Below are 18,796 nucleotides of genomic sequence, written 5' to 3' on the forward strand. Positions count from 1 at the left end.
TTGTTGGCACTGTGCTGTAGTGTGTTACAGTGTTGGCACTCTGCTGTAGTGTGGTACAGTGTTGGCACTGTGCTGTAGTGTGTTACAGTGTTGGCACTGTGCTGCAGTGTGGTGCTGTGTGAGCACCGTGCTGTCGATTTGGCATTGGGTCAGTCGGCAAATCGCAGTGTTCTGCCCAATACACATCAGAGCTGATCAGATGGAGCTGGCCACTTCTGTATGTGAATGTGGGTCTTCTGCTCTCCCATTTCCTGTGGGACCTGCTGCCTTGGTCATGCTAATTACCTTTTCATATCACGGAGCATTGTGGAGAATGTCTCACAGCAGCACATCAAAGAGAAATAGAGACACCTCAAAGTCCCACCCTCCCCCGCCCTTTTCCCCAGGATCCTGTCAATAAAGGAACTGCAGTCCTTACCCTCTCCAAGACTGGAGCTCACTCTGTGTGGGACTGTCTTGTCGTCAGTACCATGTCTGTCTCTAACCCAAACAGCGAGCAGGACTCTGTGCTGGACAGGATGGAGCAGACATCCCTGGGTGAGTTCACCCCTGGGCATGTGATACATGGTGTGTGTGTGTGTGTGTGTGTGTGTGTGTGTGTGTGTGTGTGTGTGTGTGTGTGTGTGTGTGTGTGTGTGTGTGTGTGTGTGTGTCAGCATCTAAGAGGCAGACAGTGTATGTATGAAAGTGTATGTGTGAGAATCAGAATATGTGTGGAGTCTGAGAGAGAGAGTGTATGAGACAGAGAATGTGTGTGTCAGACGCAGAGTGTGTAACAGAGAGATAGTGAGAGAGTCTGTGAGAGGCAGACTTATGTGAGAGAGTGTGTCTGAGACAAAAAGTGTGTAAAAGAGCGTGTGATTGTGTGAGAGACAGAGTATTAGAGACAGAGAACGTGAGAGGGACTGTGTGCATGTATGTGTGTGTGTGCGTGCATGAGTGTGTGTTGGGGAGAGGGTTTGTGTTGTGTATGTAAGAGAGAGGAAGAGAGGGTGTGTGTAAGTGTGTGTACGTGCGTATCTCTGTGGGTGTGTATGTGTGTATCTCAGTGAGTGTGTACATGCATATATGAGTGTTTGTCTCCGTGAGAGTGTGTGTCTGTCTGTGTGTATGTGTGAGTGTGTGTCTCTGTGTGTGTGTATGTCTGTGCGTGAGTGTGCGTGTCTCTGTGTGTGTGTGTGTCTGTGTGTGTGTGTCTCTGTGACTGTGTCTCTGTGAGTGTGTGTCTGTGTGTCTCTGAGTGAGTGTGTGTGTGCCTCTGTGAGTATGTGTCTGTGTGTCTCTGTGAGTATGTGTCTGTGTGTGTGTGTGTGTCTCTGTGTGTGTGTGTCTCTGTGAGGGTGTGTGTGTGAGATGTGTGTGAGTGTCTGTGAGTGTGTGTGTGTTTCTGTGTGAGTGCGTGTCTCTGTGAGTGTGTATGTCTGTGTGTGTGTGTGTCTCTGTGAGTGTGTGTCTGTGTGTGTTTGTGTCCATGTGTGTGAGTGTGTGTGATTCTGTGAGTGTGTGAGCTTGTCTCTGTGAGCGTGTGTTTATGTTTCTGTGTGTGTGTGTCTGTGTGAGTGTGTATGTCTGTGTGTGTCTGTGAGCATGTGTCTACATGAGAGTGTGTGTCTCTGAGAGTGTGTGTGTGTCTGTATGAGTGTCTCTGTGAGTGTGTAACACAACAGGAGCAGTGGGACTGTTTGTAGGAAGACCGGGCACTGAGGGAGTGGAGAATGAGTTCTAGAGCAAGGTGAAGTCACACCGAGTCCTGCCGTGAGTGGTTATCACTGGGGAGGCAGGCTATGTTTATCTGAAGAGAATAAATGTGCAGGGTCACAGAGAGCAGTGTGGACTGAATGGTTGGAGTCGCTCTGAGTCTGTGAATGAGGTGAGGTTGTATAGACTAAAGGGTAGAGTTGGTAAATTCAGTGCAGGGACAGAGAGAGCTCACATAGACCAGGGAACAGGACACATGGGAGAACAGTAACAGGATCACAATCAGATCGAATCCTCAGTTCCCTATCAAATAAAGAATTCAATCAAAACATTGAACAGCTCAAACTTCAGTGAGAGGCTTGTGTCCAAAGGACTTTCACAGCAATGTTATGTCTATGGAGGGGTTCCTGGACTGGTACTGAGGGTAAAGGTGAGGTTATACACAGGGGAAACAGGGATGGATCTCCCCACAGCTAACACTTCATCAGGGGGTTTATAAAACTGTCACACTTTGGGAGAATAAATACAGAGCAAACTGTCCAGGGGCAGGGGACTTGAGAATCCAGCAACACAACTGAAAAGTCATTTACAAGGTATAAGGGTGAGTGAGTTAATGGGCTCTGTAACATCCAGCCTGAAAGGGCAGTGGGAGCACATGCTGAATGTATTCCAAAAGCAGGTCTTACAAGGCAGTGGGAAAGAGCAGAATTGAATGGCTGTACCTGGTGTGCCCAACTCCAAGGAGAAAGTGAGGACTGCAGATGCTGGAGATCAGAGCTGAAAATGTGTTGCTGGAAAAGCGTAGCAGGTCAGGCGGCATCCAAAGAGCAGGAGAATCGACATTTCGGGCATGAGCCCTTCTTCAGGAACCTGAAGAAGGGCTTATGCCCAAAACATCGATTCTCCTGTTCCTTGGATGCTGCCTGACCTGCTGCGCTTTTCCAGCAACACATTTTCAGCTCGTGCCCAACTCCAACTCTTGGTTTGGATTTATTGCAGTCACATGTACCGAAGTACAGTGAAAGGTTTTTGTTTTGTGAGCAAGACAGGCAGATCACAGTGACCAAGGAGATCCAGGTGACAGGGTCCTGGACAGAGCGAGGGTAGAGCTGAACATGGGCTGTTACAGAGCAACCACAACATCAGGTTTGAATAATATTAGAGAGTGGGGGAGGAGCTGCTCCTGGATTTAAGCTTCCATGTCTTCTGCCTGATGGAAGGGGTGGGAAGAGAGCAGTGGGAGGGGTCTGTGATGATGCCAGCTGCCTTTACACAGCAATGAGAGGTCTAGGTGGTGTCCATGGATGGGACGGTGGCTAGTCTGATGGTATGGGCTGTGTACCTTGCTTCACCACGCGAACTCTGGCTGACACCACCTGGACAGATGGACTGACAGCAGACCCGTTTGGAAAGACTGTTGGCCGTGGCAGTGAATGACCAGGTGACCCTGTTCTCTTCACCCCAGTCACCTGAGCATCCCGAATTCTCATCGCTCCCACCTTCACTGATGGGATTCTCTCCCTGCATCTCTGCAGTGACACTGGGCTCGCAGCCACCTGACTTTCTGGACCCTGGGGCACTCTATGCTTTGCCTAACCCCCAACCCACCCCCTGCCATGAGAGAGCCTGGCTGCTTCATTGTGTGAGAGGCGCTATACCAATGTCAGTCTCTGCAGTTGGGGTTGATCCAGTGCTGCTGCTCCTGACCATCCCTCCCCCACAGAGTGCACCCAGGCACAGTTAGACCGGCCCAGTATCACCCAACCCTTCCCTGTTTGTGTTCCCATAGACCGGCCCGGGATCACCGAACCCTTCCCTGTTTGTGTTCCCATAGATCGGCCCGGGATCACCGAACCCTTCCCTGTTTGCCCAGTGCTGAAACTCGAGCAATCCCGGTGTGTGAGAGGCACAGCCGGTCAGACTGACCCCTGGAGCAGTGTCCGGGTAACTCTGGAGAACCAGGCTCTGTGGCAGACGTTCCACGCGGTTGGCACTGAGATGATCATCAACAAATCGGGGAGGTGAGGTCCGCTCTGGGGAGGCAGCGAGAGACGGGGGTGGGTGTGGGGAACGGGTAACAGGGTGGCACAGATCTCATGCCCGCTGAGATGCCAGCCTCAGGGAGTGGAGGCCCTGTGTGAGGGTTTGTAGGGAGTTAGGATTCCCCGAGCTGGTTGGAGTGAGTTGCCCCCAGCGGCACTCCCTACAGGAACTGCAGGGTTGGTACCTCAATGCCAACCTTCTGAGGTTCCTGGTCATCTGCTGGCTGAACCACACTGACCCCAGGCAGGGTTGGGTGCCTTGGTGGGTTGGGGGGGGGGGCGGGGAGGGAGTGAGGAGGGAGTTGGGAGAGGATAGGGAGAGGAAGGGACTGCTTCTGATCACAGAGAGCCAAGGTGGCTTTGATTGTCGTCTTTTTCAGGAGGATGTTCCCTCAGTGTAACATCAACGTGTCAGGGTTAATGCCTTTCTCCCGTTACACCGTCATGGTTGACCTGGTACCAGCTGATGGAATGCGGTACAAGGTGAGTACCACACGCGGGGAGGGGGGGTGGGGTGGGGAGCTATGATGGGAGGGGGAGGGGTGGAGGCTATGGGTGCTGCCGAGAGTTGTCGCAGCACTTCAGATCATCACTCTGCCTTTCACCTCGGGCTTCGTGGGATCCAGGGTGAAAATAACAGCTAGGCCTCACGCCCTCTCTCTCCCAAACCCAAGTGAATGTTCCCCTCCCTCTACCTCCCAATCGGTGTTCACTCTGGTCCGGGTCCACTCTGCATTTATATAACACTTTTGCTGACCTTGACATTGCCCTAGAATTCGAGTAAAAAATGAGGTCTGCAGATGCTGGAGATCACAGCTGCAAATGTGTTGCTGGTCAAAGCACAGCAGGTTAGGCAGCATCTCAGGAATAGAGAATTCGACGTTTCGAGCATAAGCCCTTGATGAAGGGCTTATGCTCGAAACGTCGAATTCTCTATTCCTGAGGCATTGCCCTAGAATTCCTCCAGCGCTGGGTGGGGACCATGCATCCTGGAGATATTGGCAGCTCCGTTTCCCAGGTCCCTCAACACTCAGTTCCTGCAGTAACCCCAAGGTCACAGAGGAGCCTGCGGCCTGTGGTGTGACGCTCTGGGTCTAACCCAGGCCAGAGGAACAGCTCGAGACTGTGAAACCTGCAAAAGGCGTAAGAAAAGATTTTATAGTGATATAAAGGGAAAGCCACAGGTGAAGAGTACTATTGGTCGACTGAAGGCTGAGACTGAGGATCATGGGAAACACATTGAATGATTATTTTGCTTCAGTATTCACAGCAGAGGGAATCGGTTAGCTCAGTTGGCTGGATTGTTGGTTCACAGAGCAGTGTGATGCCAACAGCGTTGGGTTCAATTCCCATCATCGGTTTGAGGTTACAGTGAAGGACTCTCTTTCTCCACCCCTTCCCTTGGCTGAGGTCTGGTGGGCCCCAGTCGCTTCTCTCTGTAATGAGAGAGCAGCCGCTATGACCTGGTAAGACCATAGAAACACCACGACAGCAGAGAAAGAGGAGAGCTTGCCAAAAATCCCAAAGAAACTACGAGAGGATCAGGGACAGGGCCTAAATAAAATTAGTTGAAGTAATCACCCACCAATATTAGGGAAATTAATGGAGAACTGAAGAGTGACACATCCCCAGGGTCTGATTAAAAAACCAAAAGAACATGCTGTAAATCAGAAGTTGCTGGAAAAGCTCAGCAGGTCTGGTAGCATTTGTGGAGAGAAATCAGTTAACGTTTCGTGCCCAGTGTTCTGAGGAAGGGTCACCGGACCCGAAACATTAATTTTGATTTCTCTTCACAGTTGCTGCTGAGCTTTACTAGCAACTGGCCCAGGAGCTGATGGTTTCCACCCCACGGGTGTTAAAGGAGGGAAGAGAGGACATTGCCCGAACCAATAATCTTCCTGAGTTCCCTGGATTCAGGAGTTGTACCTCTGGATTTGAAAGTTGCTCCTACACTCCCCTCTTTAAAAGGAGTGACAGAGGGAAATGGGGGTAATTATGGAGCAGTTAGCCTGAAATCTCTGGTGGGGAAATTGTTGGAGTTTATAATCGAGGACAGGGTAACTGATCAGTTGATCAGTTAGTCAGAATGGGTTTGTGAAAGACAGATCATGCCTGGCACACCTAATCAAGCTTTTTGAAGATGTGACAGAGGTAAGTTGATAAACGTTGTTTATATGGACTTTTGATAAAGTTGCACACAATAGACTATTAGCTAAGGTGGAAGCCCATGACATTGAGGGCAAATTACTGACATGGATAGCAAATTAGAACAATTTGATGAGGAAGAGTTTATGCTCAAAATGTTGATTCTCCTGCTCCTCGGATGCTGTCCGATCGGCTGTGCTTTTCCAGCAACACACCCTTCGACCCTAATCTCCCGCATCTGCACTCCTCACTTTCTCTGTGGATAGCAAATTAGTTGAGTGACAGGAAACACAGAGTTTGCATAATGGGTGAGTCGTCACAATGACAGGTCAAGACAAGCCAAAAGTGAGGACTGCAGATGCTGGAGATCAGAGTCTAGATCAGAGTGGTGCTGGAAAAGCACAGCAGGTCAGGCAGCATCCAAGGAGCAGGAAAATCGACATTTTGGGCAAAAGCCCTTCATCAGGTCAAGACTAGTGGTGTCCCACAGGGATGTTGGGTCCACCATTATTCACAATTTCATTAACAACTTAGATAACAACAAGAAAAGTGAAATGTCCAACTTTGCTGACAACACAAAATTGGGTAATGTTGACAATAATCTAAAATTACAACAGGATGTTGATAGATTAGATGAATGGGCAAAGCTGTTGCAGATGGATTTTAACAGAAGCAACAGTGAGTTATCCAATTTGGACCAAGAAAGGATTGATGGGGGTGGTTTTTAGTTAAATACAGTGGGTGTCCCATGAGATTTGGAGGTTCAGGTGCATAATGCCATAAATAGAAAATAATCAAAAAGGCTAATGAAATGCTGGCCTTCATATCTAAAGGGCTGGAGTATAAAGATACATATGTTATACTGCAGTTAGACAATGCAGGTTTACAAAGGATGATACCTGGACTTCAGGGGCGACGTTTGGAGGAAAGGTTAGACAAATAAGGCCTGTTTTCACTCAAATTTACAAGGTTAAGGTGTGATCTAATCAAAGTCTTCAGGATATTGACAGGGAAAGACAGGGTAGATAAAGATCAACAATTTCCATTGAATGAAGATTCTAGAACCAGGGGCTATAGTCCAAGAGTTAGGGCCAGGCCTTTAAGAGAGATGTTAGAAAACACTTCTCTACACAAAGAGAAGTGGAGCTTTAGGTAACAGGTCAGCCATGGTTTTATTGAATGGTAGAACAGGGTCGAGGGGCTGAATGGCCTGCTCCTGTTCCAAGTGATAGTCTGGGTCAAAGCCAGTCCCTCCTGGGTGAGAGGGGGCGAATGGTCTCTCCTCCCAGTGGGGTAATGTTGCTGTGTTTCTGTCTGCAGTGGTACAAAGACCAGTGGGGAGTGTGTGGGAAATCAGAACCACAGCCGCCATGTGTGACCTACATCCACCCGGATTCCCCAGCCCTGGGCACTCACTGGATGAAGAAGACCATCCATTTCCGAAAGCTCAAGCTCACCAACAACATGCTCGATCAGTCTGGACATGTAGGTGACTCCTGACCCCCAACCCCTGCCACCTGACCCTGCAGATTTATTTCATTCTCCTCCTGCTTCTCTGGCCACATCCCACAGCCATTCTGTCCCACAGGCCATTCCATCGCACAGGCCGCTGTGCTTCACATCTCCTGCTGTTCCCTCAACCTGAACCTCCCTCAACCCAAACCCTCCCTTAATCTGTACCTCCTTCACCCTGAACCTCCCTCAACCTCAACCCTCCCTCAGTCAAGTCCCTATCTCAGTCCAGTCTCTCCCTCCGTCACCCTATCTCTCCCGCCTTCAACCCACTTCCTCCCCCTCATCCCCGTTCCCCTTTCTGCCCCCTCCATCTCCCCCTCCTCAAACTCTGTCTGCCCTCAGTTGACTTCAAGCAGCAGCTCCTTGTTGCTTCAAGCTGAGTCTAGCCACTGACCACCTCCCTCATCCTCCCACTCTGACCTGACTCCCAACCCTGATACCTTCCTGTTATCTCAAATGGATTCCCTGGTTCTCACTTCCTGCCAGGTGTTTGGTCTCTGTATGTTTGGGTAAACAGGCAACTTGACCTTCCCTGAGTCCACGCGCGTATGTGCATTTTAGCAGCTGCTCTGGACTTGAGCCAATCACTCAATTTCTAGTTACACTGTTTCCAAAAACAAAACTTTTCTCTCTACTACTCCTTGATTGTCCCTTCCATCATCACGGGTTCCTTTTGCTTCCTCTCCTCCCTCTGCCCCCTCAACTCCTTACCCCGACCCTTCAATATGGAAGGTGCTGACTGAGGGACCTGGGTGAGTCTGTACAGTGTATCTTGTACACACTGCTGCTACTGAGTGTTTGTGATGGAGGGAGTGGATGGTCGTGGATGTGGTGCCAATCAAGCAGACTGCTTTGTCCTGGATGGGGTCAAGCTTCTAGCGTATTGTTGGAGCTGTCCCCATCCAGGCAAGTGGGGAATATTCCACCACACTCCTGACTTGTGCACTGTATATGGTGGATAGACTTTGGAGAGTCAGGGGGTCAGTTACTCACTGCAGTATTCCTAACCTCTGACCTGATCTTGTAGTCACCGTGTGGATGTGGTGAGTCCAGTTGAGTTGGGGTGGGGGTCAATGGTAACGCCCAGGATGTTGATAGTGGGGGATTCAGTGATGGTAGCACCATAGAATGTTAACAATGGTCATTGTTTGGCTGTTGTGTTTCTCTGACCGCTCGGTGCCAGCTGATCAGTCATTTCCTCAGATTAATTCTTGGGAAGCCTAAAGGAATTGGATCCAATCAGCTCTCCAAACCCACGCCCTAGCTCCTGACTCCAAACCCGTCCCCTCCCAGGCCAAGCCAGTGGGTTCACGGCCTTGGAATCACTTTCCTGCCATCCCGAAGATTTCCGTCTCCACGAAACTGTGACCCTGCCTCAGCTCCAGGAGTGTCTGTTGCCCCTGGCACTTGCCCATTGCAGAGCACCAGGCTACACTCCTAGCTCCGAGCATCTCGGAAGCACTGCTGCTGTGTCCTAAACACGAGCAGCTACCATGCTCTGGTGAAAGCTCCTTGGATGGTTCATTAAGCTAAAAGTGCTATTCAAGTGTAAGTTGTTGTTGTCCTGCAGACTAGTCTCTCCCACCTGCAACCCAGTCCCTTTCTCCATGTAATCATTCCCAACAGCTACAGCACGGGACAAAATACAGAGTAAAGCTTCCTCTACATTGTCCCCCATCACACACTCTGCGGGACAGCGACAGCACGGGGTTAGATACAGAGTAACGCTCCCTCTACACTGTTCCCCATCACACACTCTGCAGGACAGGGACAGCACGGGGTTAGATACAGAGTAAAGCTCCCTCTACACTGTCCCCCATCACACACTCTGCGGGACAGCGACAGCACGGGGTTAGATACAGAGTAAAGCTCCCTCTACACTGTTCCCCATCACACACTCTGTGGGACAGGAACAGCACAGGGTGAGATACAGAGTAAAGCTCCCACTACACTGTTCCCCATCGCACACTCTGTGGGACAGGAACAGCACAGGGTTAGATACAGAGTAAAGCTCCCTCTACACTGTCCCTCATCAAACACTGCCAGGGACTGGGACAGCACAGGGTTAGATACAAAGTAAAGCTCCCTCTACACTGTTCCCCATCACACACTCTGCAGGACAGGGACAGCACGGGGTTAGATGCAGAGTAAATCTCCCTCTACACTGTTCCCCATCATACACTCTGCGGGATAGGGAGGTTAGATACAGAGTAAACTCCTTCTACACTGTTCCCCATCACACACTCTGCGGGAGAGGAACAGCACAGGGTTAGATACAGAGTAAAGCTCCTTCTACACTATTCCCCATCACACACTCTGCGGGAGAGGAACAGCACAGGGTTAGATACAGAGTAAAGCTCCCTCTACACTGTTCCCCATCACACACTCTGCGGGGCAGGGCGGTTAGATACAGAGTAAAGCTCCCTCTACAATGTTCCCCATCACACACTCTGCAGGACAGGGACCGCACGGGCTTAGATACAGAGTAAAGCTCGCTCTACACTGTTCCCCATCACACATTCTGCGGGACAGGGAGGTTAGATATAGAGTAAAGCTCTCTCTACACTGTTCCCCATCACACACTCTGCAGGACAGGGACAGCATGGGGTTAGATACAGAGTAAAGCTCCCTCTACACTGTTCGCCATCACACACTCTGTGGGACAGGGACAGCACGGGGTTAGATACAGAGTAAAGCTCCCTCTACACTGTTCGCCATCACACACTCTGTGGGACAGGGACAGCTCGGGGTTAGATACAGAGTAAATCTCCCTCTACAATGTTCCCCATCACACACTCTGCGGGACAGGGACAGCACGGGCTTAGATACAGAGTAAAGCTCCCTCTACACTGTTCCCCATCACACACTCTGCAGGACAGGGACAGCACGGGCTTAGATACAGAGTAAAGCTCCCTCTACACTGTTCCCCATCACACACTCTGCGGGACAGGGAGGTTAGATACAGAGTAAAGCTCTCTCTACACTGTTCCCCATCACACATTCTGCGGGACAGGGACAGCACGGGGTTAGATACAGAGTAAAGCTCCCTCTACACTGTAGATACAGTGGGAGAGCTGTTTCCTAGAGAGACTGAGGCTAACAGCCGCAGTGTTATGGAACCAAGTTCCTCGGGTGTGATTGGACATGGGGAATTATTCTCTGAGTAGGCCACACTGCCAGGGATGGGTCGGGCTCTGGTTTGGGAGGGGGTGGGGGGGAGCGGAGGCTGTTGTTCTTTCTCAGTGAGGGCTGGGAGTGTACCTGGCAGCTGGCCCAGATACCCCTCACCATCCTGTCTCGTGTTCCAGATCATTCTACACTCGATGCACCGATACCAGCCCCGCTTCCACATTGTCCAGGAGGAGAATCCATTCGGACTCCGCTGGAGCCTGTTCCAAAGCTTCACTTTTCCCGAAACAGTCTTTGTTGCAGTGACGGCCTACCAGAACGAGAAGGTGAGACTGGAATCCCCTGAGTTACATCCCCCTGAGAGGCAGAGGGAGATCGGGGCTGGAGGTGGAGTGACAGGAGAATTGGATTAGACGCTCCGACTACAGCAAGGAGCAGGGAAATTCATTCCGTTTGGGAATGGGGGGGTCGTAATACTGAAGCCCGTCCTCATGGAGCTGGGAGTATATGAGTGGGAAAGTGTGGTGCTAGAAAAGCACAGCCGAGGAGCAGGAGAGTTGAAATTTTGGGCATAAGCCCTTCATCTGGAATGTGTTAGATAAACGGCCTGAAACATCGACTCTCCTGCTCCTCGGATGCTGCCTGACCTGCTGCGCTTTTCCAGCGCCACACTCTCGACTCGGATCTCCAGCATCTGCAGTTCCTCCCTTTCTTCTGGGAGTATATGAGCCCTTTGCAGATGGGTGTTCCTCAGTGACCCTTCAGTGGGTGTGACTGGATTTACCTACAGGCAAGACAGCCGAAGGATAGAGCCCCTTTCGCTAATCGGTATGTTTTAAATTCGGAGTTTTTATAACAACAGTACACAAATACTTGTAAATACATTCCATTATACCACAAGATTGTCAGTATTTGAGTATTTTACCATAGTTTGGCATTATCCCACCACACACTCTGCAAGACAGGGACAGCACAGGGTTAGATACAGAGTAAAGCTCCCTCTACACTATTCCCCATCATACACTCTGTGGGACAGGGACAGCACGGGGTTAGATACAGAGTAAAGCTCCCTCTACACTGTCCCCCATCACACACTCTGCGGGACAGGGACAGCACAGGGTTAGATACAGAGTAAAGCTCCCTCTACACTGTTCCCTATCACACACTCTGTGGGACAGGGACAGCATGGGGTTAGATACAGAGTAAATCTCCCTCTACACTGTCCCCCATCACACACTCTGCAGGACAGGGACAGCATGGGGTTAGATACAGAGTAAAGCTCCCTCTACACTGTCCCCCATCACACACTCTGTGGGACAGGGACAGCATGGGGTTAGATACAGAGTAAAGCTCCCTCTACACTGTCCCCCATCACACACTCTGTGGGACAGGGACAGCATGGGGTTAGATACAGAGTAAATCTCCCTCTACACTGTCCCCCATCACACACTCAGGAAGTATTATACCCCAAAGACATTAGAGAAATTTATACCTCAGAATTGTTCAGAGGATTCTAATCTCCGGTATTGTACACCAGAGAGAATTACCCCGGTATATTACAGAGAATGGTCAAAGCAGCGATGGCCCACTCTGCTTCTGTGTTTCTCTCAGTGTGGACAGACTTTTATTTACTGTCATTGCAGATTACAAAACTGAAGATTGATCATAATCCATTTGCGAAAGGATTTAGAGACATGGGAGTGAAGAACAAAAGGTAACATATTGGTAAAGATGACGTGTGTTATACAGTATCGGGTAAGGTTAAGCGACTGGATACATCAAATGTTATAGGCATCAGCACAGGTAATTGCTTGTCTGTGGTCTGGGAAACATGTCCCAGAAATAGCCACATTCTCCACCTCAGCTATCCCAGTAAAACTGCGCTGACATCTGAAACACTAAACAGAAAACTGCCCTGTACACACAAAGCAGGACAAATCCAACCAGGCCAACTACCGCTCCATCAGTCTCCTCTCCATCCTCGGTAAAGTGATGGAAGGGCTCACCAACAGGCTACCAAACAGCACCTGCTCAGCAATAACCTGCTCAGTGACGCCCAGTTTGGGATCCCCCAGGGTCACTCAGCTCCTGACCTCATTACAGCCTTGGTTCAAACATGGACAAAAGAGCTGGATTCCAGAGGGGAGGGGAGAGGGACAGCCCTTTGACTTCAAGTCCATATTCAACTGGGTGTGGCATCACAAAATTGGGTGTCGGGGGCAAGTCTCCACCGCTTGGTGTCAGACCTGGCACATTGGAAGATGGTCGTGGTTGTTGGAGATCAGTCATCTCAGCTCCAGGACATCTCTGCGGGAGTTCCTCAGGGTAGTGTCCTAGGCCCAACCATCTTCAGCTGCTTCATCAGTGACCTTCCCTCCATCAGAAGGCCAGAAGTGGGGATGGTTACCGATGATTGCACAGTGTTCAGCTCCATTTGCGACTCCCCAGATACTGAAGCAGTCTGTGTTCAAATACAGCACGTTCTGGACACTATCCAGGCTTGGGCTGACAAGTGGCAAGTAACATTCGCACCACACAAATGCCAGACAATGACCATTTCAATGACCCAAGGAAGTGGGCAAGGGCAGGGATTAGCATGCTATTAGTGGTCGTTATATTCGTACAGATGCGATGGGCTGAAAGGCCTTTTCTGCATTGTTTGAATCTATGAACTTTCAATAAGAGACAATCTAACAGCTGTCCTTTGACATTAGACAGTATGACAATCACTGATTCCCCCACTGCCAACATCCTGGGGGTTATCATTGAGAAACTCCTCAACTGGACTCACCGCAGACACTCAGTGGCTACAAGAGCATGTCAGAGGTTAAGAATACTGCAGTGAGTAACTCACCTCCTGACTCCTCAAAGCCTGTCCACCATCGAAAAGGCACAAGGCACGAGTGTGCTGCAATACCCCCACTTGCCGAGCAACAACACCCGAGAAATTTCACACCATCCGGGACAAACCAGCTCCTTGATCGACACCAGATCCTCAAGCACCCCCTCCCCCCACCACCGATGCTCAGTAGCAGCAGTGTGTACTGTCTACAAGATGCATTTCAGACATTCACCAAAGATCCTCAGACAGCACTTTCCAAACCCTCCACCACTTTCACCGAGAGGGACAAGGGCAGCAGGTACAGGGGAACACTAACCCCTGCTAATTCCCCTCCAGGCCACTCACCACCCTGATGTAGAACTACCTCTTTCATGGCACTGTCAGTCGCCCCACAGTATGTGGGCTGCAGCAGGTCAAGTAAACAACTCACCACCATCACCAAGGGAAACTAGGGCAGTAAATACCAATTAGCCTGGGCCAACTGCATTCTGACAATGTAAACTGTACCTGTTTGGGCTGTCAGTTTGTGGGTGGTACAGTGGCACAGTGGTTAGCGTTGCTGCCTCACAGCACCAGAGACCTGGGTTCAATTCCCACCTCAGGCGACTGATTGTGTGGAGTTTGCACATTCTCCCCGTATCTGCGTAGGTTTCCTCCGGGTACTCCGGTTTCCTCCCACAGTCCAAAGATGTGTGGGTCAGGTGAATTGGCCATGCTAAATTGCCCATAGTGTTAGGTAGGGGTAAATGTAGGGGTATGGGTGGGTTACGCTTCGGCGGGTCGGTGTGGACTTGTTGGGCCGAAGGGCCTGTTTCCACACTGTAAGTCATCTTTGTGACTGTGGGAGGAAACCGGAGCACCCGGAGGAAACCCACGCAGACACGGGGAGAACGTGCAAACTCCACACAGTCAGTCGCCTGAGTCGGAATTCTGAGACTAGAGATAGCAAAGGCATGGATGAGGGAAGCCCAGGAGAGAATTGCAAAACCCATCAATCATATTTCTTTTGCATGTGTGATTTTCTCAGGGAGCAGACAGGAAGAACTCCATCCTGCCAGAACTCCATCTTCAAGAGGAGAAGGACAGACCAGGCCTGGCCTAACCAAGAAAACACAGACCAGGCCTGGCCTAACCAAGAAAACACAGACCAGGCCTGGCCTAACCGAGAAAACATAGACCAGGTCAGACCTAACCAAGAAAACACAGACCAGGTCAGACCTAACCGAGGAAACATAGACCAGGTCAGACCTAACCAAGAAAACACAGACAAGGTCAGGCCTAACCAAGAAAACACAGACAAGGTCAGGCCTAACCGAGGCAGCAATGGTGAGAGAATGAAGCTACTTGACGATCATATTAATCCATGTGAATATGATAGCATTTCAGTTATAGTACTATTACCCCAAAGGCCTGGACAATTACCCATCAGACAGAAATTCAAATCCCACTGTTGTGCTGGGGAAAACTGGATCAAATAAATCAGGAACAGCAGAGAGCCCTGTTAGCCTTGGCACCATTCCATGGATCATTGTGAATCTGTGATCTACCCAACACAGTCCCATGTCCCTTAATAGAAAATTACATCAACATTAGATTTACAACGAGCAATTTATCAGGTGCTATTTATGATGGAGAATGACCCTTTGTGCAGTGTCCCCTAATCTTACCCCAAAATGGCCGCAAGGCCTCAATCTTCACTCCAGTTGAAATTACTTCTCTTTATCCCAGATGTTCCCATTAGTATATTGTACATGGTGAGTAAATCACTCCTTGACTGTCTAACTTCCAAGGAAGTTGTGTAACATTCCGTTATCAGGAAACCGTCTGGTCCTGGGAGTTTGTCACTCTTTAGTTTATCTTCGTTGCTGCACCTTTGTTTACCCCTGTCCCTGGTTCGATGTTGCTGGAGAGCTGCCCCTTCCTCAGTGTCAATCCTGTTTTCAGGCTGAGGCCGGAACATCCCCAGGGTGAGAGGCCAGTTCTCCAGCTGTTGGTCATTCCTGCCTCCCCTCATCTCCAGCCTGCATTGCTAGACTTCACCAGGAGGCTGCACTGTTGTACACATAGTCCAGTGCCCAAACACGGCTCATCCTGGACATCAGCTGTGGCAGGAGTAATGATACTGTCTGGGTGGGGATAGGACAAGGGTTTGAGGGTGGGTGGAGGGAATGGGGATTCCTGAGTCCCAGCGCCCACCCATTCCCACTTTTCCTGATTGCTGGCTTGGCTATTAGGTAAATGGCCAGGAACAATTGCGGGAAATTTCACCTCTTCATTATGTACTGATCAAACCTAGATCCCAAAGAACGCTCTGAGGACGCAGGGTCAAAGGGAACAAGCAGAGACCTGGACAGGATCCTCCTTGACCAGCACACTGGATGGTATGGACAAGAGAGGTGCCCAATGCCCAACATGGCTCCTCGTTCCAGAGAAGAGGATGATGCTTGTGGAGTCGACCAGCTCCATTCCCCTCCAGTCTCATATCCTTTGTGCAGGTAAGAGACTGACTAGGGAAACATTGCCCCCTGTTGGCCTCCCCAGTGTGGTACTGATTGGAATATGTCGTTGGATTTGAGAGTCATGGAGATGTGCAGCACGGAAACAAACCTTTTAGCTCATCTCGTCCATGCCGACCAGATATCCCAACCCAATCTAGTCCCACCTGCCAGCACCCGGCCCATATCCCTCCAAACCCTTCCTAGTCATATACCCATCCAAATGCCTTTTAAATGTTGCAATTGTACCAGCCTCCACCACATCCTCTGGCAGTTCATTCCATACCCGTACCACCCTCTGTGTGAAAACATTGTCCCTTAGGTCTCTTTTATATCTTTCCCCTCTCACCCTAAACCTATGCCCTCTAGTTCTGGACTCCCCGATCCCAGGGAAAAGACTTTGTCTATTTACCCTATCCATGTCCCTCATAATTTTGTAAACTTCTATAAGGTCACCTCTCAGCCTCCGACGCTCCAGGGAAAATAGCCCCAGTCTGTTCAGCCTCTCCGTATTGCTCAAATCCTCCAACTTTGGCAACATCCTTGTCAATCTTTTCTGAACCCTTTCCAATTTAATATTATCCTTCTGATAGGAGGGAGACCGGAACTCCCCTACAATTACATTTCTCCAAACATCTCCCATTTCATAAAAAAAAATACTTTATGCACTACCATTTGTAGTTCCAATTTGTCCAATATATTTGCTCAATAAAGGAAGTTAACATTTAGGATCTGAACTGCATGGTAATTCTATTCAGTCTCTGTCCATACGTTTCATCGGTAAATCTCTCGACTGTTGCGTAGCGTTTGTTCACGGGTCAAACATTCACTGGCACAGTCACACCAGTTACTCTCAGAAGCAGAAAGGCCATCTTCTGCCCAGGAATATATCCCAACTGCTCACTGACTCACTTTGCAATCACTCCCCCAAACCTCAAAGCTCCCTTAGTGAACGAGATAAAGACTAAACAATGCCCAAGCTAATGGGGCGATCACCAAGTGAACCAACGTCACCTGACCAGTTCTGGCATCAAGGTGAGGGAGTTGACCCTAACTAGGCCCTGATCCCATCCCGGAGACTTCTGGAAAGTTCTGGGAGCTCGGGACTTTAGCACTGAATCGCTGCCAACACCCCAGTGTGGTACGGCAAGGGTGGGATTAGGTATGGGGGGGAGCAGGGAGAGGGTACGGGGTGAGCTGGGATGGGGTTTGGGTTGGGGGTGGGATTGGGTCTCAGGGGTAGCAGGGAGAGGGATACGGGGGGGTGAGCTGGGAGAGGGTATGGGGGGGTGAGCTGGGAGAGGGTATGTGGGGAGCTGGGAGAGGGTACAGGGAGCTGGGAGTGGGTAGGTGGGCGGTTTCTCTGGTTTCCCTGAAGAGCTGATATTGTTCTGTTGCCTTTATCCAGCAGCTCTGCCCACCAGCTCCATCCCAGGATGGAGTTCAGGAATCGGCCCTCCTCCGAAGGGCACAGGGCCCACCTGGATGTCAGTGCTGTGCCAATGATGGAGCTCTCCCCTGATGTAGTGCTCAGCTCCCAGCAAACCCAGGACTACCCAGGGTCCTTCAACATGGCATTGAACAGTGGGGGCACCATCAGGGCCATCAGCCATGTCCATGGTCAGACTGCGGGACCTCTTAGCCAATGGGGTGTCCCTGGACAACATCGCAATGAGCTCCACCCCAATGGGCAGCCCTCCCACCTTGGCATGGAGTTTGGGTGTCACAGAGTGCCCAGCTACCCTGCTACCAGTGGGGTGATGGAGTGGAACCCGTACTCAGTCTTCCCATATCCCTGTTGGTGATAAAAGGTTGAGATTGTGAACGGACTGGCACTGGGCCTGATCATCTCACCCGCTAGGGAACGAGGGCATCTCTCTACGCGGGTGACCTAATGACCACTGCAGGGTCTGGGGTAAAGACCCTCTCCAATCTCTGGGGTCGTGTAGAACTTTCCAAACCTTTCAGGAGGCCTGTAGGTACAACCACGGTGAGCAGTCAATGGAACTTTCTGGAATCCTCAATCTCCATCTCTCCCCTGTGCTCGGCCAGGTGACTCTGGTACAATACAGATGTTCATTCAGCCAGAGAGCATGAGGAATTTGTTCTCTTGGTCCTGAGACAATGCAAGACCCTCCCACAGCTTCACGTGGAGTTAGAGACAGTTATCAGTATCATGTGACCTGTCACCCAGAAACAGGAAGTTATCTAATTTGCCTTTCATGATCAATGGAAGTTGATGTTGTTTATGGCTCATTACAGAGTACAGGCGACACAGATCATACAGCAGAATAAAATGTTTCCTACTGCATAGCTTCTGGGTCTCTGTATCTGTCAGTGTATATCTGTGTCTGGCAGTGTGTGTGTCTGTGTCTATCAGTGTGTGTGTCTGTATCTGTCAGTGTGTGTGTGTCTGTATCTGTCAGTGTGTTTGGGGTCTGTGTGTGTGTGTCTGTGTCTGTCAGTATTTGTGGGGTCTCTGTGTGTGTATATCTGTATCTATCAGAGTGTGTCTGTGTCTGTCAGTGTGTGTGTTTGTGTCTGTCAGTGTGTGTGTCTGTGTCTGTCGGTATGTTTGGGGTCTCTGTATGTGTATGTCTGTATCTGTCAGTGTGTATGTCTGTATCTGCCATTATGTGTGGGGTCTCTGTATGTGTATGTATCTGTAAGTGTGTGTGTCTGTGTCTGTCAGTGTGTGCGTCTGTATCTGTCAGTATGTGTGAGGTCTCTGTGTGTGTATGCCTGTATCTGTCAGTGTGTGTGTCTGTCTGTCAGTGTGTGTGTCTGTATCTGTCAGTGTGTGTGTCTGTATTGTCAGTGTATGAGTCTGTGCCTGTCAGTGTATATGTCTGTATCTGTCAGTGTGTGTCTGTGTCTGTCACTGTGGGTGTCTGTATCTGTCAGTATGTGTCTGTGTCTATCAGTGTGTG

The 18,796-nt window shown here is 50.0% G+C and overlaps 1 protein-coding gene across 1 annotated transcript; it reads left to right on the plus strand.

Annotated features, from left to right (window-relative positions):
* The first annotated feature begins 470 nt into the window (after positions 1 to 470).
* LOC132827253 (T-box-containing protein TBX6L-like) lies at positions 471 to 17,671 on the plus strand. The gene is made up of 7 exons (XM_060843877.1): positions 471 to 537; positions 3,533 to 3,719; positions 4,121 to 4,223; positions 7,206 to 7,370; positions 10,709 to 10,855; positions 12,173 to 12,243; positions 17,275 to 17,671. Exons 1-7 carry the CDS (start codon positions 471 to 473, stop codon positions 17,669 to 17,671), a joined length of 1,137 nt encoding a protein of 378 aa, XP_060699860.1.
* Positions 17,672 to 18,796: the final 1,125 nt, after the last annotated feature.

Source organism: Hemiscyllium ocellatum, chromosome 24 (genome assembly GCF_020745735.1).
Source record: "Hemiscyllium ocellatum isolate sHemOce1 chromosome 24, sHemOce1.pat.X.cur, whole genome shotgun sequence".
Lineage (NCBI taxonomy): Eukaryota > Metazoa > Chordata > Chondrichthyes > Orectolobiformes > Hemiscylliidae > Hemiscyllium > Hemiscyllium ocellatum.

Bases quoted from the DNA above. Each gene is read 5' to 3' on its own strand.
- LOC132827253 (XM_060843877.1), top strand. From the start codon at position 471: ATGTCTGTCTCTAACCCAAACAGCGAGCAGGACTCTGTGCTGGACAGG. The intron at 538-3,532 runs GTGAGTTCACCC...GTGTTCCCATAG, and splicing joins GATGGAGCAGACATCCCTGG to ATCGGCCCGGGATCACCGAA. The intron at 10,856-12,172 runs GTGAGACTGGAA...CTGTCATTGCAG, and splicing joins CGGCCTACCAGAACGAGAAG to ATTACAAAACTGAAGATTGA.